This window comes from Haplochromis burtoni, unplaced genomic scaffold, assembly GCF_018398535.1.
Source record: "Haplochromis burtoni strain Fernald_Lab_line unplaced genomic scaffold, NCSU_Asbu1 Contig_85, whole genome shotgun sequence".
NCBI classification, from domain to species: Eukaryota; Metazoa; Chordata; class Actinopteri; order Cichliformes; family Cichlidae; genus Haplochromis; species Haplochromis burtoni.
In genome coordinates this window covers 909,864-932,409 of record NW_024582446.1, presented here as the reverse complement: position 1 = coordinate 932,409, position 22,546 = coordinate 909,864, and the positions used below count along the sequence as shown (strand labels likewise).

The window sequence follows — 22,546 nt, the reverse complement described above, 5'->3', positions numbered from 1 at the left end:
CTGTAGTTTTTGCGGGTTTGTGCAGCCAGTCTCTTTTCTCCTCTGAGCCATTTTTACCAAAAGCAACTGGATCAGAATTTGACTGACAGACCAAGAATGGAAGAAAGAGGTTTTTCTGGGTTTTTTTGGGTTTTTTTGCAGGCCACGGTGTGAGTGCACCATAAGTGGGAGTGACAAAGACAGATCAAGTAAAGCTAAAGAAAAGGAGAAAGTTATAGAATGAGAGTGGGATGACATAGTGGGAGAGAGAGAGAGAAGCATCCTTTGATGTTTGGTGGTTGATGGAGCCTGCTGTTTAGGACGCAGGCAGGTATGGTAAACATCCAAGGCTTCTCCAACCAGAGGCTTTGATCACAGCCATATTGAGAGAGGATGTTGATGACTCACTGTTGTCAGAATACTAAAGAGTGGCCACTACACGCAGGAGTACAGTTACTACTGTATGGAAAAATACAGAACTTGCGATTGCAGCAGATACGCACATCCAGAAAAAAAACCTCAAAGACATGTTTTCTCTCGTCCCCTTTTTGTTTGGATCTTTTATTTCAACTTTTAAGCTCTCCCATTTCTATTTTCTTTCATCCTGATATGTGCACACGAAACCATAAAACACTTTAACGCAGATCCATTTCCACTGATTATGGTCCAAGCCTCAGAATGATCCTTTTATATCCAGATGAGAGCCACTAGCCAAAAGCCAAGTCTTTCAGCTGCGTCTGGCTAACATCACCAGACAATTCAATTGCACTGAGAGAGTGAAGAGAATTTGTGAGGCATCAGAGGATTATGAATGATATCATATTGCTCAGGTTCATACACAGACAATATTAGAAAGAAATTGCTTCAAGCGGCGGAACAAAAAAATATGAAAAGACCATGTACTAAACAACATGCACTCCAACAGCAGTCTGTTTAACAGGCATAATTTAAGACAGTGTTTTCATAGACAATGCTTAATTTCAAAAGCATAAAACATAAAGTTTTAAATCTTTATCTTTCTACCCCTTCAGAACTTAATTATCAATATGCTAGAAATACAAACACATATCTTTCCCTGGAAATGAAAGATAATCAAGTTTTTTTTCAGCCGTAAAATAACAAGCATGGACATTATTTCTTGTACCGGTTGTAAAAGTTTACACTGAATGAGTAAAAGGATTAGTGAAACTTTATAATTTTGCTCTGTACTTTGTTGTAAGCTACCTTAAAGCTTCTTTTGTGCCGAATGTTGAATTATTATGATGAAATAGGGTTGGGGGGAGTTATTGTTTGTCAAAAATGAGACACTCTATGAAAATTGGTGCAATCCGTACTGCATTCTGTTCAGTCACTTGAAATTCCCTCCAAGATATTCCATGATCCAAGAAGTGGAGGCATTTAGGAACCACAGAAACTCAGCGCATGGTCGCGTAGTGCATAAAAGTCATCAAAGCTCTGCTGACTCAGTAACTGCAGAGCTACAAATCTCCTCTGCCATTAACAACAGCCTCCAAACTGTGTATCAGGAGCTTCATGGCATGGGTTCCCATGGTGCAGCTGCTCCTGTAGGTTTAATGTGTAGGTAGCTCTGATATTTTTTATTGCAGCCAGTTCACTAACTCTGTAAATTAGATCCTTCTGCATAGCCCAGTCACTGCTTGTGCAGTGACTGGGCTATGCTTGTGCCCTGATGTTCAGCGAAATGTAATTTTCAAGACTTAAGTTGCAAATAAATTACATCATAAATAGAAACATTTATGAAGCTTCATAATGTCAGCTTTTATTATGAGTTCTTTAAATATAATGTTGCACAATACTGTTATATCACTGCTTTCACAGCTTTGAAATATACGCACATACAGATTCAAAGACATCCCATTAAAAACACCAATAACACACAGACGCACACACACACACAGCTCTTTCTCAAAGAGCCGTGTCTTATATGTGAGTGCATTCCCATGTCTTTTTTGGCTAGTGCAGTGTGTGTGTTTAATTCCAAATGACACTCAGCCTGAGAGTGGAATATACGGGACACACAAACTGTGACACACACCAACATGCGCTTTTTAACAGCTCACAGTGCAGTGGCACACCTGCACGTTCACCCACTCACCTGCACACACGGTTTCGGCTCGCCTCGGCAAATTAGGAATGCAGACAGTGTCACAGGAGCAGGGCAGGGCACTGATACAAGCTAATGTATCCTGGCACATTAGCCCTTTCTTGGATTGAGCATCCTCACCGAGTGAGACCCACTTTGCCATGCTACCATTTAACCGGCCACACACACACACACACACACACACACACACACACACACACACACACACATGCTTGCCTGCATGAACACACACACATCCGTACTTTGCTGCATATCCAATGTACTAATGCTCAAGTGGTAGTCATCCATAAATGTATCAGCGCACAATCAATAGGCAAAGCACATTTGTCTCAGATGAAAAACCATAGTCATATAAATTGAAATGAAATATAGAAAACTCCTCTTCCATCTGCTCTTCTTCCATCTGGCCTCCACCTCCTCTTCTGCTTTTTCTTTCCTCATTTTTCAGCTTTATTCTAAACTAATTTCATGCAATCTCATTACCCCATATTTGAGTGTCGCCCTCCTCTCTCTGCTTTTTCTTCTCTATTGTTCTAGCTTTGCACATATTTCCCTTCCTCCCCCACCTTTTTTTCTCTCTATTTCACCCCTTCTGTTCTTTGCTTTCAGGCTTTTTATTCTCATTCTATACATCTCTCCCTCTGTTTCTCCCTCTGCCTTCCCCCTTTAGTTGTTAATAAGAGTTGATTGGGAGCAGAGAGAGCCAAGAGGAGCTCCCTGGTGGATCAATGCCTCTAAATGATCTGTTCAAGGATCCCTTTAGAAGCTGCAAAACGCACTCTGATAGGGCACCGAAGCATGAAGACGCTCATTTCACATCTAACTCACTTCCTGATTTGCCCTCTGGGAGAGAGATAGGACTGCCGTTATAGGGATAATTTGTCCCAAAGCTAAATATCCCACTAACCAAGAGTGCTTAGACCAAAATGTCTTCATTCTAGGCAATCAATTACTGCCAAGGTGAGGGAGAAAATGATGAATTTGTTTAAAAAGCCCAAGCCGCCTGTGTGCGTGCTGTCTGTGACAACTAGATTGCACGACAGCTTGGTTTTGTTTAGGCTATGCTTATTTGATTGAAGACATTTTCCTGCGTCTCAAATTTACCGAGCTTCGACATACAAGATTTGATAACGCGGTGTAATGAATTTTAAATGTACTTGAGGTGGTACATTTGGAATTGAATTGATTGTAGCTGTGGTGATGATAATGAAGGTAATGAAAAACACCGGAGGACGTGGCGGTTGCAGACATCGACAGGTTTACTTGACCACAAAGAATAAAATGGATATTGCACTGACTATTTAAAAATGCATCGAAATGTTAGATGGTTTACTGAAAAGATGTTTATACTTTTACTCTACAGAGCTCATTTTTGCCCTGCTTTATAAAACACATCTGCTGTGCTCTTTCATAAGGTATTGGCTACTAATAGAAAGGAATTAAATGCAATTTCCTACAGGAAACAATACATTACATTTTATTTTAATTTAACTTAACTCAACTTAACTCATTGCCTGTTTAACTTAACTACCGAGTCAACATATACTCTGTCCTGCTGATATAAACATCCCAGAGCAATCAGCACCAGTTGCCATGTTTATTAATCAGCAAACAAAAAAATAGCCTCCAACAAATGCAAACGATTCATTATAAACACACCGTGCATTATTTGAAATGTATGTCTATAGAAAAACAAGGCAGGGAAATCCAGAAGTGTAGAGAGGCAGGCTGCACGCTGTTGGTTTTAGTCCTCATCGGCATTTGTTGACAATAACAAAAATATAGAGTATCTCCAGCCTCATCCTTTAAAGAGAGACTGTTTCACTTCACTGACTTCAAGATTGTAAACAGAAGTTCAGTTCTCTTATAAACAGCACTGGCACCAAAATATAAACATAAATAGAGCCTGTATTATAAAGGGAAAATATGCAGCCATATGTTTTTAATGTATTAAAAGTGACTAGCAGAGGTTGTTGAAAAAGGATGAAGGGGCCAGCATCTCATGCGTTTCCATATCACCTGCATTCTATGAATATTATAAGGGACTGCCGCAGTGTAGAAACTCCAGGATGAGCATTTTAATACCAATAGTTTTTTTTTTCTTTAATAACTTGTTTCGTGATGCCAACCTCACTGATCTGCATGCTTGCTGAACTAAGTGGACACCTACAACAGCAATGTGTGCTCTCTACCACGATGACCTACTTCTCTTAAGTATCATACCACAAGGTTCATTCAAGCACGCCGACTGGAAAAAAAAAACCTGTATTTGAAACATGCCTCGAATTCCCATAAATTGTAGTTTACCGAGCTTTATTAAAATAAAATTGGTTGCTATGTAAACTGGCATAACCAGAGGGATCATCATTGATTTTTCTGGCTTTAACAATATATTGTTTTGTTTTGTTTTTTTGTAAATGCCCTCTAGGATTTTTTTTTCTTTTCACTGACTCAGGTGGTTTAAATCAGAAAAGCAGTTTCAGTGTCCTTGAGCAATATATGGAAACTCTAAGGAGTGTTGTTCTGCGACCTTTGATTTGCCTCTGAAGATGTGGAAAAACAAAAATGTTCCAACAATCGCACAATTTCATATGGTTACATTGCACCGGATGACTACGCTAGGCAGATAGTTTCCTTTGTGCTGTGCAGTCATACAGAAATTGTAGTAAATATCGATTGTTTTTCAGGAATATAAAGATTTTTCTTAAAACGTAAGTCTTCCACGGTCTCATTTTACCACAGAAAGCACAGCTCCTCACAGATTCTGCGCAGATCCCTGAGTCTGTTCGCTTATTTTTTATTCATGAAGAATGTTTCCTTTTTTCTGTGTCTTACAGGTTCTGGCATGGAGAGTACAGGGTGGCAGTGAACATCAATGACTATCTAGACATCTATTGTCCATACTACGAGGGGCCTCCATCCCACGGACGCATGGAGCGCTACATCCTATTCATGGTCAACCATGAGGGCTACACTTCCTGCCAGCACAGGATGCGTGGCTTTAAGCGCTGGGAGTGCAACCGTCCCACCGGTCCCGATGGGCCCCTGCGCTTCTCAGAGAAGTTCCAGCTCTTCACTCCTTTCTCCCTGGGCTTTGAGTTCAGGCCTGGACACGAGTACTACTATATCTGTAGGTTATCAGCCAAGTAGAGTGTGTTTCTCTGTGTTTGGGGAAATTGTGTGTGCAGGTAAAGATGTTTGTTATCTGCGTGTGTGTGTGTGTGTGTGTGTGTGTGTGTGTGTGTGATGGTTCTGGTTCTTAGTACATCTGGTTCTTTGGTGTGTTCTCTGTCTGTCTGTCTGTTTGCATGGTATCCACGCTCCTGCTCAATTTGCATTTGTAAACAATATATAAATATGCAATCAACAGAAGCTGATTGAGAGCGTTCTCAAACACAGCCCGCACAAATACACCTTCCATCTCCTATTCGCCCCTCTCACTCCTCCCTCACTTTATTTCTTAGCGCATCTCGCTGCTTCTGTCGAGATCATAAGTGGTGTGCTCGGCAAAGTGGTAAAAATGTCAGCAGGCGTAGTTTGTAATCATTTTTATATTAGCTCTATTGATGTTTCTCCTCACTTCAACAAGTGATGTATTAGTATTACCCCCCTGAGACTACTTTTTTGAACAAAGCTATCATTCCCCCAGCAGGCGTGGGGCATATAGTAACTTCAAATTACTCTTAAACATTGTTTTCAACTTCTCAGTGTGGGATGGATTTACTGCATCCGGACTGTTTAGTGCAAAATCAGTTGGTAATCACAGAAAAGCAACATTAAATTGACTTTGGGAAGCTTTACTGTCAATGTTCAAACACAGGAAAGCACCACTTTTCCTTTTTATGCTGTAGGAGCTGCAGTTGACTGTTTTAGTATCCAAACCACCTGGGATGAAACGTGTTTTTCACAGAGCGCACAATTACAAGGACACCAAAAGCAATTGAAAAAACTATGTATGCTGTGTTATGCTTTTTTTTCTTTTCTATTTTTTTTGCTTTCATTTGTTTGGTTGGCTGATTTTATTTTTCTTTGTCAGTCTCAAATGACCGTACAGTTATTTGATGAGTTATGTAAACTCATCATTCGTTTTTGATCAGTTTAATTTTTAATAAGTACATGTCAGTCAGCAGTGTTAGAGAAAATACTTTGCTCTTGCAGGATTCAGTTTGCCAGCAGATAGCTATAACGACTCAGGAAAGTCATCCTATTCTTTTTTTTTCTGACTTGACCTTTGAGATTCTCTTAAGAAAAATCTTATTTTGTCCAAAAGATTATTTTTTTTACTGCGTGGAATTCTGCCAGTATGCAGCCTGACACGGGTCTCTTCATTTCTCCTTACATTATCGCTGCACAGTTGGCTGAAAAACTGACCTTGACCTTTTTAGCAGGAGATGGTGCATTCTCACCATGACTCATAATGGGAAGAAGGTCCTGTAGCACCAGTTTCAGGTCAGGTTATAGAGGGAGTTTTTTTGTCCTTGGATAGTGATTCTCATTTTACAGTGATATTGTCTTCATTCTGAGAGTACAAGGAGACTTTAAGCAAAGAAAAAAAGTTAGATATAGATAGGCAGATTCTGAAACAGGTTTAGTTTTTCAGGTTTTATTTCTCATGCAGCAACAGTAACTGTTTTTGCAATACAATTAATATAAAAACAAATGCGCAATGCGAAAATACAACACTTTTGCATTACTGAAAAGTTTGCATTTAAGACTATTTGTAGGTAAAGAAACTTTTTTTAAATGCTAGTTGTCATCTACAAATATTTACCCAAGTCTGTTGTCTGCACAACCACAAAGACACAGCAGGCGAGAGTCAGGGAGCTGAAGAGGAAACGATAACAGCCACCCGATGTCCCGATGCACTTTTCCCAGTTGGCACACATACACACAAGCACACATTCTTCTGTTTTCAGTCTCATGTAGGGATGGTTTGGGCCCCTCTAGTTAGTTGCTGACTATGGTATTGTGCTCACGGGACCCCTAGGGATAGTGTGTGTTCCACATGACTAGAATGCTTGTGAATGTGTTTCAATATATATCTGTGTGTGTGTGTGTGTGTGTGTGTGTGTGTGTGTGTGTGTGTGTGTGTGTGTGTGTGTGTGTGTGTGTTGTCGTGTGCTGTGTGTTTGTGGTGTGCTGGGGACGGCCTGGTCATGGGGGTCAGTTGTCAAGCGATTGTGAGTCCGTGAAAGGCCATGTCCATCATCTTGACTGGCAGGCGAACACACATTCTTGCCTCTTACCGTCACTCACATGCTCACATTAAACACACTCATGCACAGGTCAGTACTGATGTGGAACGACAACGTGCCGACCGTTTTAACCACCCGGCCTTTCCGCTAAGTGCCTTATTGTGTGCGTCCTCTCTGAACATACTTGTGAAGCACATATTTGATTGGCATTTGTGGTCACATCCATGAGAGTGCATCCCTGTGAGTGCACACTGGTGTGTGTATTTGTCATGGGGCTGACATGTTGACAGGTCAGCTCCACCCCTTGCTTCTCCCAGCTGTCATCTGATGAGGCTGAGTGGTTTTCAATGGGTTTTTAGGAGACTTTAGATTGTGGATGTGCTGGGAAAATGAGTCACTGGGTGAATTGGTGTGACTTTTAAAAATGACACAGGTGAAAATTGTTGGGGGTAACAAAGAAGAGGGAAAAAAAACCTTTCTAGCCATTTTGCCTTTTTCAGTCAAGCCAAAACAGAAACGTCCACTAGGACAAGCCTTAATGCTAGGCCCAAGTTCTTCTGCCCACTACAAGTAGTGCAGGGAGATAATCTGAAAAAAATTGATGGATAGGAAGTGGCCTATAGGTAAGGCCTTACAGGGTAAAGGAGGTGAAGGTCAGAGAGAAAGATGGAGGGAGGAGTCGTGGGCTAAAAAAGAGGGAGGAGAGGGCAAATGAGGGGTCAGATTTATTTCCTGTGCACTGTGGATCTCAAACATGATTCTCTATGGGGTCACTACTGGGTTGTGGCTTCCTCAAGGGAGAAGGCCAGTAGGTCTCCACGCACACTTCTGCAACCAACTGTGCGTGAGCACATTCTTTTACACATCTGCGTATGTGTGTGGGTGGCTGTGTGCTCGTCAGCATGTCTGACTGGTCAGAGACTTGGACACAATCTCCTTTAGGGTCTCCAGCTCTATTTCACATTGGAGCGAGGTGGGACTAAAAACCCAGATTCAATTTCATTTACTCTACTTTGAAGTTTGAATCACACTAACTTTTTAACATTTTTTTCTTTTTCTTTTTTTTTGGCATTCAATCTGGGCAGCAAGCTGGCTCAGTGGTTTGCACTGTTACCTCACGGCAAGATAGACCTGCGACTGTGGGGAATTTGCATGGATTTCCTTCCCCATTCCAAAGACATTCAAGCCAGGTTGATTTGAGAGTCAGTTATTTCCCTTAGGAATGTGAGTGTGAATGAATTTCAGTGATCCCTTACAAACTTGTTTACATTGCCTAACGTGCTTAGTGTGTTTATGGGAGCATATAGTATGAGGACATAATATATGAAACTCTGCACTTGCTTAAACTTCTAAACACTGCAACTGCAAAACAGTTAATTAATTAATTACTGGATTAATGCTAAATTGTGACAAATGTTTAACATGTTAACTGAAAAATTGTGTCTTTTGGATACATTTTTATGTCATCTGACATATTCAGTTAACTTAAAGTTTTTAAGGGTACGCTGCATACCAAGGTTTTGATAATAGCTCTGCAGGAACCACCTTGCTGTTGCAAACATGAACCGTGCTATCTTTGGTATTTTTTTGTAGACTCGGCTAAAGAAATTATGAACAAAAGATGTGTTTTTGATACAGGCTGCTAGTTACAAAGTGCATAAAGATACAAATTGAATTTTTTTTTTTGCTAAGTTATCTTTTATGTGTAGACACAAGATCTCTGGTTTGTTCCTCGAGTTAGGTGACTTTTTAATGCCTAAATAATTCATTGCTCAGTATTAAGTGGCTTAAAAATAAAAATTCCTCTGAAAATGCTCAGGTACAAGGACTGAAAAATAAGTGGGGAAAAAAAACATGTCCAAAGAAAAAACTGAAAGCCTTTTTAAAGGTCTTTTGAACTTTTCGTGGGGTTTACTACAAATGAAATTCAACACAGCCGGGCTTTCTTTGCATTCTTTCTTTCTTTGCACTGGCTCAACAAAACCCCAAATCCCATCCATTGGAGATCACACCAGTGGTTATCAACTAAGCCGTTCTCTGTTTCACATGTCCTGTGACTCTTTTTCAACACAATACTGCTACAAATAAGAGAAAAGACTAATGCTAAGTAAAGCCATCTTTGGATTTATTTCACAGAGCAGTAAAATAAGCATTTTAATTTATCGTTGCATGAGCCCTTTAAGTTTCAGTTTATATCTATGGTCCTCAAACCACATCTGTATTTGTGTATATATAGAGAGGTATCAAACCTCGTGATTTAGGTTAAAGGGGAGGTCATCATCAAAGTTACTGTCCTATAGCCTAATAAAGGAAAGTTTATCTGCAAATCAAAGTGATTTAATTGTACTGATTGACCAGGTATTTTTAGTGTGTGTTCTGTGTTCTAGTAGCTCCAGTTCCAGCAGTGTAAAAGAGACTTTTACAATTTTTTGCAATCAAGAAATTTTTTTTTACATTTTCTGCATTAGGCAATGCACAGTTTGTGCTTCATTCATTGATTTTAGTAGGGTAAGACTTAACAACTTGCAAATATAAAATGTATGCCACCAGCCGAGAATCTCAATTGCACATAAAGAATGCTGTAAACACGAGAATCAGTGAAAACGTGGCCAATTTAAAACCAAAACTCTGAACATACCCCAGCACAAGATACTACAATGATTTAGCCAAGTAAAAAGACAGCCACTTTCGTGACACTGAAAACTCTGGCTTTAACCTCAACATAGCTCACTAAGCCATTGATCACGCTTCACAGTACGCCCCTCTGGAGAACTATGGCTCGTGACAACTTCTAAAACTTCTAAGAAAGTTTGGCTCCTTGGAAGCAAAGTCTAAAGAGCTTTAAAGTATCTCATGACTTTCACACAATACTGTTGGTTCTTACTGGCTTGCAATATATCAGTTATTAAAAATGAAAAAATTCTGTCAAATCTATTTTTGGTTCACATAAACACAAAATAATCTTGTTTTATATTTGGTTATTAAATGTATTTGGTTTGCAATCAGCAGCAAAAATCACGTTATCTCTAAACTAATCTCCACTTTCAATGTCTCTTCTCACAGCATCTCCTCACCCAAACCATGTGGGGCGGGCATGTCTAAAGCTGAAAGTGTATGTCAGACCTCCAGGTAAGTCACGCTCTATCTACACACACATGCTCACTCACAAACACACAATGACATATACACACAGAGGTCCAGATTGGCTATCAAAGTAAAATTAGGGGGAATAAGAGGTCTGATAGAATGCCCCGGCAACAGACCTCGCTCTGATTCACAGACCGGCCAGGCAACACTTTAACACCTTTACCCACAGACACGCACGCTGAAAAAACACACGCGCGCGCCCGCATACTGACACATTCACACATGCGAGCGCACACGACCGTGCGCAGACGCAAGCACACACTTACAGGCACAGAGAAGAGTGCACCCACATACACACACACATAAGCAAAAAGTGGCATACGCACTTCACATCAAATCACATCACATCACACTGGGTGTGAGGGAGACCTTCTGTCCTTGTAGAAAGAGAACAGAGCCGGCTGAAAGTGCTCTCTAAGAATGTTACCAAGCCTCAACATCATCAGACTTGCTTGAATCACTCATAGGAAACAGAAAGCAATCTAATAATAAACCAGCTGCATGCAGTAGAAGTTTAATTTAAAGATTTAAAGTTTTCCTAATGTTTCAGGTTTGTTTTTAAAGTTGACAAGGCAGATGATGAGAAGATGAGGGATGACTTGCTTGCCACGTCACTGTGCAGCTTGCTAAAACACACACCTTTGATAAGTGCTTCCTCATAGGCAGAGCGCAGCGCTGACACTAGTGAGCCATGTTGTCCAATGATAGCGCTGTTTAAAAATAACTCAAGAGAAGCCTTGCGTACATGGGGATCAGAGTATGGCAAGCATTACATTATACTTGCGTTATCTTGAAAATCTACCTGTATGTCTACGAATGTGGATTTTTATCCCCCTCCCCCAGCCTAAACCCCACCAAGGAATCAAACCTGGGTAGTTACACGTCTCCCTGGATAATGACATGGCTTTGAAGAGCTTCATAAAAGAGAGTCAGCTTACACAGCTTTCCAGGTTCAGATCATTCCATATCTCGCTAAGGGAAAAGGAAATTCTCTCCTCCTTCATAATTACTGAAACAATGTACATTCTGTCGTTGCTCCAGCTCCTCTTTGAGTTGCTGTTAAAGCAATGTGTCTGACATTGCAGCTTCCATCTTTTCTGTGAAATGTTGTCATTCGATTGAGCTCTGAGCAGTTGTACATGTGTGTGAGTGTGTGTGTGTCTTTGTGAGTGTGTCTGTGTGTCAGCTGCTCCAGATTCTGAGTCTCTGTGATTAAACTGTAATTAGGTTGGTTAAACCCCCTGCAGAGCTCAGTTGCCGTCGTCTTCTTTTCCTCTTCCTCCTTTGCCGCTCCTTAGCTGTTAAAGGATGAGAGTTTTGTGCTTTGCTGCTTGCTTTCCACCTCTCCCCAACCGTAATCGTTTCACTTGTCTACCATTTTTCTTTGGCTAAATCCACCCCCTCGTTCATTTGCTGTGTTTTAGATTGTTTTGTCTTTGTCTGTGTGTCCTCTCTCAGTTCAGATGTTTTGTCGTTTTTTTTCTCTTTCTCATTTCTTTGTTTCAGATGGGTCGGGATATGATTCTCCGGAGCCTTTCCTGACTGATGGAAGTTCAAGCTGGAGGGCAGGGTGCATGACCCTCTTAGCTGCTCTGGCCTCACTCTTCTTGGGACTCTTCTACTGGCTGTGACCCTTCTCTCCTTCTTCATGGAGCTCCCGCCCAGGGATAATGGGCTGGGCTGGCTGTCCCTCTCAATCCACCACCCCTCAGGGAAGCCCTCTGTCTCCGTTCCGCTCCCACCGCCACCTCAATACAACCACCAACCACCCCCACTGCCAGCATCCTTTATGGCCCAGCCACGGACACCCTTCACAGGCCTGACTAAGAGGGCTGGGTCTTAAGCTGTCTGGGAAGTTGTCGTTTATCTCTGGTCCCTGAATTCCAGGTGGAAAAGCACCTCTCAGCTGAAAAACACAAGAGAAATGCCTCTGCACTCATATCAGAGGGTCCTTTTGATTTGACTATTGACTCTTGGCCACTGATGGGGTAGATATCGCCATGGCTATGATTAAACTTGTCGTTCTGGGGCAATTCCAATCATGCAATCACGGCAGGATGCATTAAGCGATAGGCCTGGATGCACAAAAATTGAATTTTGCTCACATTGCTATCCCATCCTCAAACCAAGAATTGGAAGTGGCCAAGCTTGCATTGTAATTGGAATTCTATGCTATCTGGACCAATTCCAGCTGCAACAACAATAAGAGCAATTGCATAGAGGAGAGGAGCACAGTGGCTCAGGCTGTGCAGAAAAGAAAGGGGGAAACAATATGAGCACAGATTTACATGAATACGTCCATATGGGAAATGTAATATTACACGTGTTGATATTTTCAGATCCAGTGTAGAGTCACTGCAATGTGATACAAAACTCATGCAGTTTTAGAAGAGACTCAGATAACTCATTTAAATGACAAGTATAACCATAGCCTGTTTCATTGGGAGGGTGTGGGGGTGTTCGGGGTAGGTTCGATGAGATGTAGATCTTCAGGTGGGATGTGTTCTGTCTTATTCGTGTTTCTAAACAAAGCATTTATCACAGCCTGGCCAGCACAGGCGTCTTCAGCACTGTCTAATGTTGAATGGGTCGGGTGACTTTTGGAACCATGATTTTCTCATGTATGAATGTACCACTGGTCACCCACCTCTTTGTCTTTCTGTATTATTATGACTGTGGTCACTTACAGTACCTTCTCTCAGACTGGCAGGATGAAAGAGTCGGGGATTTGAAAAGATGACATGTGGGAGTTGGGGCGGGGGGTGAAGTAAGGATGAACGGAGGACAGGTGAGAAAAGGAGGCGACACTTAAGTTGCATGACCACTGTGAAACCTTCAGATCAATCTTGTTTCTAATGATGATATATATTTTTTCATGGGGAAAATCAGAAACACCCTGCTGCCGCTCCTTTGCTCTCCCTGAGACTTTTTCAGACATCAAAAGGAAAATTTAACCTCTCTCCTCACACGGTTTCTCCTGTCTGGCTTTCAGTCGTTGATGGATTAGCTTGGGCCCGGAGATAAATGGACCCACAGGGTGAAACTGACTGGAAATCAGCCCTCAGAGCCCAGGCCAGATCACAATGGACGTAAACACTGACTGAAGCTGGTCCTGGGTCTGAGGGTTAAACCAATAAGGGAAGCGCATAGACTGTGGCAAATGAGGCGAGATGTGTGTGTGTGTGCGTGTGTAAGTGTGTGGTAGCATCACTAAATAACACATATGGGTGTATACACACGCACGCACACACACGCACACATATTCACATACACATGTTTAGTCTTTGATAACGAGACTGTTCCTCTGAGATGGTGGGAGCATTCATGGTCATGACTATAAAGGGAACAGCACAAAGAGAGAGCGAAGAGAGGAGGGAGGGGGGGAGAGAAAGCATGTGTGTATGATGGGACTGAGACCTCTTTAATGTTGGGAAGTGAACATAATGAGTAAGCACTGTGAACACACACCTGCATACACACGATGACCCATGTACAGATATACACACGTAAAGACATGTAGAAGAGCGAATGCAGATCTAGACATTTACAAAGACATGGCATGAACATACACACATGTACAATCACACACCACACACACACACACACAAGAAAACACAAACAAGGGGAAGCACTTCTTTCCCAACTTCATCTTATTTTTGTAGCATTTAAAATCACTGTTAATTACTCCTGTGTGGAAAGCAGTGATGGGGTATAGCCTGTGGAAGATTAAAAAAATGTGTCTTCTCTTCTTCTATTCCACTGATGCTGTCCTTCTATTGTTCTTCTTCTTCTCTGGTTTGTGATCCATGGTTGGTAGTGGTAGGATGCCTCCGGGGCTGAGCGTCATGTATGAGTTTGTCTCCTTTTCTGTTTGTTGTGTTCTTGTGGACGCTGACCTCAGTCATTAAAGTCAGTCAAAAGTAAACACAGAAGTCAGAGCAAGGAGAGAAACACACAAATAAAGATTGTCTTTTTGTCTACTCGGAAATCAAGCCAAGTGAGTGGAATTTCTTCAGTGGAAATGTGAATTAACTTTGTTTGTTTTTTGTTTTCTTCCTCCAAAGTGCTGATGATTGTATTCGTATATTAGACTGCACCTGGGTCTTTATTTTGCCCAGTCTATCTTCCTCTGACATCAAAGCTGTGGGACGGTGAGAAGTGAGCTCTGCCAGTCAAAGCATGAAATTATTCAGATGAAATCACCCTCTCCAATCTTCAGCTGTTTCTCCCTCAGTGATGTGACAGCTAATCTGAACTGCTGACAACAAGGAGAGTGAATAACTTGATAGCCTTTCCTCTTCTGTTTCCATCAGATTTCAAGAAGGGTGGCCTGCAAGTGCTAATAACCAAGCAGTGTCTTCGAAGTTGACCTGTTACGCTTTTTGTAATTATAAATGCTGTAGCAATGGTTGGTGGTCAGTTCAGGCTTCAACCTGCTTTTTCTACTCGTGGCTCTATATGAGTAGAGAGGGGAAATCATTCAAATGATCATTTAAGGTACTCAGATCTGGCTATGACAATAAGAGCTTCGAAGACCTGCTTTTAAAACCTTTTGTTTGGGAGGGGCAGCCAATCGGGAGAAAGCTTTCTTCAAGCGGGGTGGTCTTTCAGAGAGAAGAGCTCGTTTCAGGCAGTGGATGAAATAAGTGGCTTCACAGTAGCTTAGTATAAGATAAATTATTTTGAACTTTAAATTATTCACACTACCATAGTCCCAGAATAAAAACATTGAGCTAGAAACGAGCATAAAAGGAGATCTCATGTACTGACTGCACTTGCACTTTACTGTATGCCCATGGTCTAAACTGCATTTAGAAGGAAAATACTCCACTAGATTTCTGATTTTGCAAAAGACAGATGAAAGACCTCCTCTATGCACAAAGCTGTGTCCAGATAGATTTCAAGTATCTCTAAGTGCATTTTTGTGCACTTGCCTTCTTTCTTTTAAAGGTGGAAATGAATGAGAATGCAAACTGAAGCTGAAATATTACACTCAAGCTTTAAACGAGACCAACACTTGCAGTGGGTAAATGTTCAGATAGGTGGCTCAAGAAGGAGTTAAATTACATTAAAATAGATTAAAGAAATAATACATGAAACAAACAAAATTCACTTGAAATTTGCTCGTTTTAATTGCATCATCTGTTTATGATGTCTTCTTCTGCACTGGTTTTATGGCATCTGAGCAACTGTCTTCAGCTGTTTATCTCAGTAGGGGGTTATCTCAAATCCTTAATATTTCACAACAGTGTGTCTTAATATTTTACTTCTATTTTTAGACTGTCTTTAAATTCTATAACATTATAAGCCGGAATTGAGTGGAAACTTTGAGCCGTTTGTTTACGACTTGTTTTAATTTTCACCAACATTGATGATGATTTTCCCTTTACACAAGGTGTCATTTAAGTAAGCGTTAACTGTTAAACTGTTTAAAAGAAAGCAAAAAGTAAATCAATGAGAATTAGTTTTCTAACTTAAAAAACAATTGTTGTAGAATTCATCAATTTATTACCCTACATTTATTTTGTACCCCTTCCCAGACCTTTTAACCTATAAATCGAGAATTCACACACTGACAAATGTCTAAAAGCATAAACATTTGAGTATGAAAGGTCAAAGGTCAAGTCTGAACAAACATGGATGTAATGCTGGTTGGAGGAGGAAGATTGTGACCATTCCACTGTCTCTGCAGCTGGACTGATCTAACAAGAAAGTTTAATGTTTAATAAGTCAAAATGAAATGTTCACTTAAGCTTGTTAGGTTTTCCCCATATCCGGACATAAACAGCCAGACAGACAATGGGCACTTTTCCCTTTTGGGGTTTGTAAGGGCTAGTGCTAGCTTGAAACATTCATCAGCTTTGTTTTAAAAGCGTTATTTGAAACTACTGACTTGTCGCTTTTGGCAACGAGATGTAAAAAGAATATCAGAAATGTTGTTTTGGGGGAAAACTGAGGCACATGAATAATAGATGAGCTTTGGCTTTCCATGTTTGGCCCTCCTGTGCAAAGCGGGCTAATGGCTATCGATGTCTCTAGTTTCCTTCAAATTGCTTCACATGAGAGCTCAATTCAAATGGAGAAAGAGTAGACTGCAGTGAAAAGGAGACGAGGGAATGAAATTATCTCTGAATATTGAGATGCACGCTTGGTCAGCCAATTCGTTGTCCTGACAAGTATCAGGTATCAGCGGAATTAGCCTAATGTTAAATTAAGCCCGATCAAGCAAGGCCTTGAAACATTCCCACGTCTCGGTCCTTGTGCGAGGAAAGATGGATGTACGATCCAACTGGAGCGGCGCCAGAAATGAACAGATGTGCTCCTTGAAATCACGAGAAACAAGAAATCAGGGCTATGTCACTGACACACATGCTCAGACACGCTCTTTTATATCCCCATGTATTCTCTTCCAGATCTAATTAATCACTTGATTATTTTATCTATTTTCACTGGCTGCCATACACATGGGACAATAGTTGGCGAGAATAAACTTGGCCTATATGATGTTAGTTTTGGCAACAATCAAAAAGCAACCGAGGAAATACAGATGGCGATCTCCATTTTTCTCCCCCCCCTCTTTCCCTTTCCCCCTTCATCTCCTCTTCTGATGCTTCCTTGCGCTCTCAAACACATTATTAGGGTATAGGCTAATCTATTCTCCTCTCTCCCTTGTATTTTTGTCTCCTCATACTCAACTAACTAGCATGATTTAGGAATTATGGAATTAGGGCAGCACTCCCATCTCTATTAATGAGGAACAGGATGATGAAAGAGCTTGTTCCTCAATGTGCCATCTGCAGTCACTATTACACATTCACCTAATATATTTCTCTTTCTATTCTTTGCCCTTACCTTCCTCTCTCTCTCTTACACACACACGTGCGTGCGTGCGCACACACACACACACACACATTATACCTTAGTTGTAATTACAGAAGAAATAATTTCAGCTCTTCAGGCACTGTTGGATGTGGCGTGAAATGGTGAAATGGCACAGCAAGAAAGTTAACTATGGACCCCAACACCCTTACATAGACACATGCACAAACACATTTGCAGGAGTCCAGATGGGCCGTGTGTTATTGCTGAATAATGCATGCTATGTAGACTCTATAAAAGATACATGGGCAGAGAGAGCTAAGAATCATTCAGGCACCATGGCCAGTTTGGTGAGGGCAACGTTGGAGCATCCCTTGTGCAAATTTGGAGCTATAACAGGCTTTTCAGCTTGTACATATTTAGCTATAGGTGACCCAACAGGGAAAATATTTAGCTCCAGTTAGAGAGAAAAATAAAACTTGCCTTTTAGACACTGTCAGCTGATATTGTGGCTGGCACTCTGCCCGGTGTCTTTGCAGTCACCTTCAAAAGGCTTTTGTGGTTTAAACCATAAAACTTGGGGAATTACACAGCAGATTCTTTGCTAGAGGCTCGGATTTCAGAGCATCGCTTAGAAACACTATGAAAAATATCCAACAGTCTGTCTTCATGTAAAATACCCAGAAGAGGGGAGGGGCGAGGGGGCGAGGGGGGGAGGTCCAGGTGAAGGGTAAATGCTGCACTCATGTGGGGAAAATGAGCAGCGTTTTTTTTCTTCTTCTTCTTTTTCCTCTGGAGTCATATGACAGGACATGCGCATCATTAAGTGTTGCGTTCAGTGCTGACGGAACGCTCACTTCTCTATGAGTCGCAGTTTGATGCACAGTAAGGCCACAAAGAAAATTGATTAGCAAGAAAGAAAAATTGAAAGCCAAGTAACTTCACACAAGTTGTATTATCTCGTGATTTTGTTAAATCAGTATACAGCAGCTGAAAGATAAACACAGACAAAAAACACAAGTAGTTTAATAGTTATATTTAAGTCAACTTTTCATGTAAAGTTGACTACATGAGAACTAGACTACTTTTTCAGTTTTAGATTGTTAAACCTATAGGGAGAGAAATAATGCATGCCGTGCCTCAAATCATTCTGGGCAACACGTGGGATGCAAGGTCCATTGAAAGTTTTGAGTTTTCATATTTCCGACAGCATTTGAAAGCAGCATCGTAACTTCGGACAGACAGCGGAACCAGTGAAGGAATTCGGGAGTTGCCAGCGCCAGGTTCACATACCGTCAAGAAGGAGGAGTTTTCAGGTGATCTTCTTTTTTTTTTTTTAAAACAAGGAGGGTTAACTGTAAGTATTTACTCCCTTGGTAAATATCTATCTACACTTTCCTCTCAACACAGCTGTTTCAGTGTTAGCGTTAGTTGACAAGAAAGCGGAACTAGCTAACTAGCAGGCCAGCACGTACATTAGCCTGTTTAAGAAATTACCCTCTCGGATTTTACCCTCTTTGCGATAGCTGAGCACCACTGCAAGTTTTCAGACAATGTAAGACAAGTTTAATTCGCTTTGATAAACTGTTTGACATTTGTCTCTTCCTCTTTTGTAACTTTTTCATTGCGTTTAAGAAGTGTTGTTTTGGAAACCTCTCGGCCCCAGTGATAGTGTAATGGGTGTGGGACACTGCCTGAAACTACGGGGGTTTCTTGTAATGCTTTTTCACCTGTTTATCAAGTGATCCACGTTACGTGGCCACTTGGCAGTTAACCACAGTCAGGTGTGTGGATACGTGTTACAGCAGGAATCATTAACCACATGTCGTATTTTCCTCAGTCTTCTGTCTTGAAGAATGCTTTTATCGTTTACAAATAGTTGAATCAAATGTCGCAGTTTAGGCTTTGCCTGTCTGGTATGATGTCATAGGTCCCCTTGTTTGTTATTAGTCAACCCTCCTAGCCAAAACATGACACACTTTCCTCCTCGGCATAATAAATAGGTTGTCTTTATTCAAGACAGCCTGTAAGGACAAATCGTTGAACAATAGCTTCTGTCTGATTGTTTAAAGAAAATAAAACATCAAGAGTGAAGTGAGGATATGTGTTCAACGTGATTGGAATAAGACGCCACCTGTGCTCCAATCAAATCTGGAGGAACAGGTTTGGGTAGAAGAACAAGAAACGCATTTCCCTGTGTGGTGTTTGCCACTTGTGCTTGGTCAAGTGAAGAAACTGCAACATGAATCGGTATGTTCTTTAGCCTCGGTTGTATTATTTCCTTTGTTCCTCTGAACTAACATTTTTCTGTTTGTATTAACTGTGGAATGAATTTAAGGGTTGGGTACGTAGTTTGGGGTGCAAATAAACAAAATGTAATATTTAAGTCATATACTTAGTAAATTTAGTCACATATGTGGCTAAACACAGAGAACATTTGCTATCAGTTTATAAAAAGCTCTGCTTTTACTGTCACATTTATTATGTATCGCTGACATGTTCATCTGCCCTCATCGTGGCTATCTAAAGAGTGTACGTGTGTAAAGGAGTCCACCTTCATTGTTATAGTTGTAAACTCACATCAGTGTCTTGCCAAGTCCAATAATCGGTCAGAAAAGGCAGTGAAGCCTGAGTGAATAAAGTGCACTCTTGTCCAAAAAGCAGAGTCAACAACATTAAATCCTCTGCACTGTCTGCCAAGTAGACTATCCGTGTTTTTGTTTTTTCTTTTTTTCCTTTCCTTTTCCCCTCAGGATGTTTAGGGGCTGCAGGTTTGAAAGGGAACTTGAAGTTCAGGGGTTATTTGCAAAACAGGAAAATGCCACTTGAATGTTAACAAGGAAAAGCAGATGACAGGAAAAATGAGGGGAAAAAAGCAGCAGTGTTTGCATCTAAAAACTCTAGCCTTGGAGTAAATGATTCAGCTTTGTTTTTACAGTTTACTGCTTCTGCCCTTGACAGTACAGTGATAGGAAAACAAGCTTAATTCTTTGGTTATGATGAGCTTTATCTAATGTTGCCTTGTTCACCAAAGCTTGTCTGAGGCCATTACGCCAGTCATTTTTAGCATATCCCATGATACGAGACTGCATGAAGGTCACCTGACAAAGTAATTTTGTTTGGATTGGATTTGTATCTGCTAAACTCCTGCACGAGCTAACATCACTCATTATGTGATCCAAATTATAACTGCAACAATTAACACACTTTGTTCCTCTAAATGAATTGTACTGAAATGCACAATACAAGTTGGGAGACAGCTTGTTCCTCGTGTATCTTGTTTTTAGATCTCTAACAAACATAAGCATTTTCTTCTGATCTGTTTTCATCTGTCTTGTTTTGACTGAACTATTCATACTCTGCATTGTTTGAAAACTACAGAGGGCACAAAAAAACAGGCAGTTTTCACACTTTCTGGGTTTTAGTTGCTAGACACGGTCAGCTCTTCCTGCTGCTGTTCACAGCTTCTTGATGATACTGCCTCATGCCTAGCCTGCTGTTTTTACAAATTGTGCATGATCATGAAATCTGAATGTTGATCTGAACAGAGCATGCACTGAGCTGGCAAACATGGACTTGTGCATCCTGATGTGACCAGCTCTGGAAGTTAATCACATCCAAGATTATAGCAGTAAAACTGCTGTGTGTGTCACTTTGTTCTCAGGCATTACCAGTTTTTGGTGACTAACTGACAATGAAGCTTCTTAAGAATTCAGTGTTTAACACAGAGGAAGGAAAGTTGTTTGATTCACATTACAAGGCACCTTTTTTATGGATATATGACAGGACATGGATTTTATGGATGTTATACTGTTCTAATTAAGTTGATTTAGTGTTTCAGTACATATGCCGACCATAAAGATACTAGTGAGTGCACAGCCTGTTATCTTATAATCACATTTTGTCATTAGTTTCGTGTTAAACCAACCACAGAGAGCATCTGCTGTTATATAATTATTCTAATGTAGCAGCATAGCTGTGTTTTAGGTATTTATGCACTTCATTTTCACAGTTCTGTGTTAAAAGTAGCTCTGGTACTGGCTTAAGATGTAAAAACTCACTTTTTATTTTGTTATATCAGTTTATGGTATCATGATTTTTCCTTTTCCAATTTTATTTAGTGACGTACACTGCATCTGTTTCATGCAGCGGGAGGTTGATGCATTTTGAAAATTCTGAAGAAAATCACAAGCTCATCACTTAGTTGTAGTCGAATAAGTTAACAAATGTAAATACCACCGTAAACCTCTAAATATTCCTTAAGGACTTTATTTCATGTGCTTTTTATAAACTTTTACTGGTTATTTCACTGAGCTGCAACCTTAAAATGTCTAATAATAACCAGTGATTTAAATTCACTTTTATGTATCGTAGGCAGGCACGATAAGTGTTTCCTGCTAGTTGTCACTATCCAGTCTCACGCCTCTGATTTCCATATCATAAGCTCCACATCAAAGTTCCCTCATTGTTGGCATACATGATTCTACTAGCCATCCCACTGCTAAGCTTTACATGCCTTATCACTAAGCCAGCTCTGTGTCCAGACTCGCAACACTCCTTCAGGGGAAGGAAAAGAGCCTGATTTGTTTGGATTTTGCATCTTTTCTTTCCCTCTCCATATGATGGATACAAACAAGGTGAACATTGATTGCACATTTAAATGCTTAACCTTTTAAATGTGTCCTCTATTTTTAGTAATGTAAAACACTGAGCCTTTTTTTTCTTTTATTTTGTGGTCTTTCCAAACCTTAACACATGGATTCATTTATCCTTATTTTTTTAAAACATTAATTGTTCTACATTTATGGTTCACTGCTGTAAAAAATGTTGTCAAATCAGATTTGATAACTTTGTAGCGGGTTGTCAATGTGAGGAAACTTTCCACCACAACTTATCACAGTTTTTCTGGTAGATTTATCTACGAACAAGCCAGGAAACAAAGTAGACCGAACATTTAATGAGTTGTAATCTCTATAAGCACACATCTGTAAGCACAATATAAACAGTATCTGCAAGCAACATCATTTTGATACCTGAAAATATCAGGTTTCCACTTCTCCTATTCAACAGGCTTTGGTTAAAAGGTCGGAAACCATTGGTTTGTTTTGATAATGACTGGTGAACGGGAAGTGTGGCCTTGATATCCTTCATCTGCTATTGTTGATATCGTGGCTGCATCAGAAGCCTTGATATATCAGCTGTTTTATTGCAGGAAATTCATGTAAAAGAAGCTTATTACATATTATATAAGTTACATATTATATAACCATGTTTGTTTTTT

General features: G+C 40.5%; 2 protein-coding genes across 6 annotated transcripts in view; both read left to right on the top strand.

Moving 5' to 3' along the window:
- Positions 1–14,053, top strand: part of efna2a (ephrin-A2a) — a gene marked incomplete at its 3' end in the record, with an annotated part of 81,632 nt that extends 67,579 nt beyond the window's left edge. Inside the window, 3 exon segments of one of the 2 annotated variants that reach the window (XM_005926021.3) lie at positions 4,942–5,234; positions 10,363–10,428; positions 11,956–14,053. In XM_005926021.3, the coding sequence (XP_005926083.1) occupies positions 4,942–5,234; positions 10,363–10,428; positions 11,956–12,077 (481 nt within the window). 2 annotated transcript variants of the gene reach the window in all.
- A 4,422-nt stretch (positions 14,054–18,475) lies between these two features.
- The window catches only part of LOC102307422 (synaptosomal-associated protein 23), a 13,272-nt gene continuing 9,201 nt past the window's right edge, over positions 18,476–22,546 (top strand). The window contains exons 1-2 of one of the 4 annotated variants that reach the window (XM_005926015.3): positions 18,635–18,820; positions 19,338–19,515. In XM_005926015.3, the coding sequence (XP_005926077.1) occupies positions 19,508–19,515 (8 nt within the window). In that variant the 5' untranslated portion in view covers positions 18,635–18,820; positions 19,338–19,507. The other 3 variants (XM_005926017.2, XM_005926018.3, XM_005926016.3) reach the window with 3 other exon arrangements.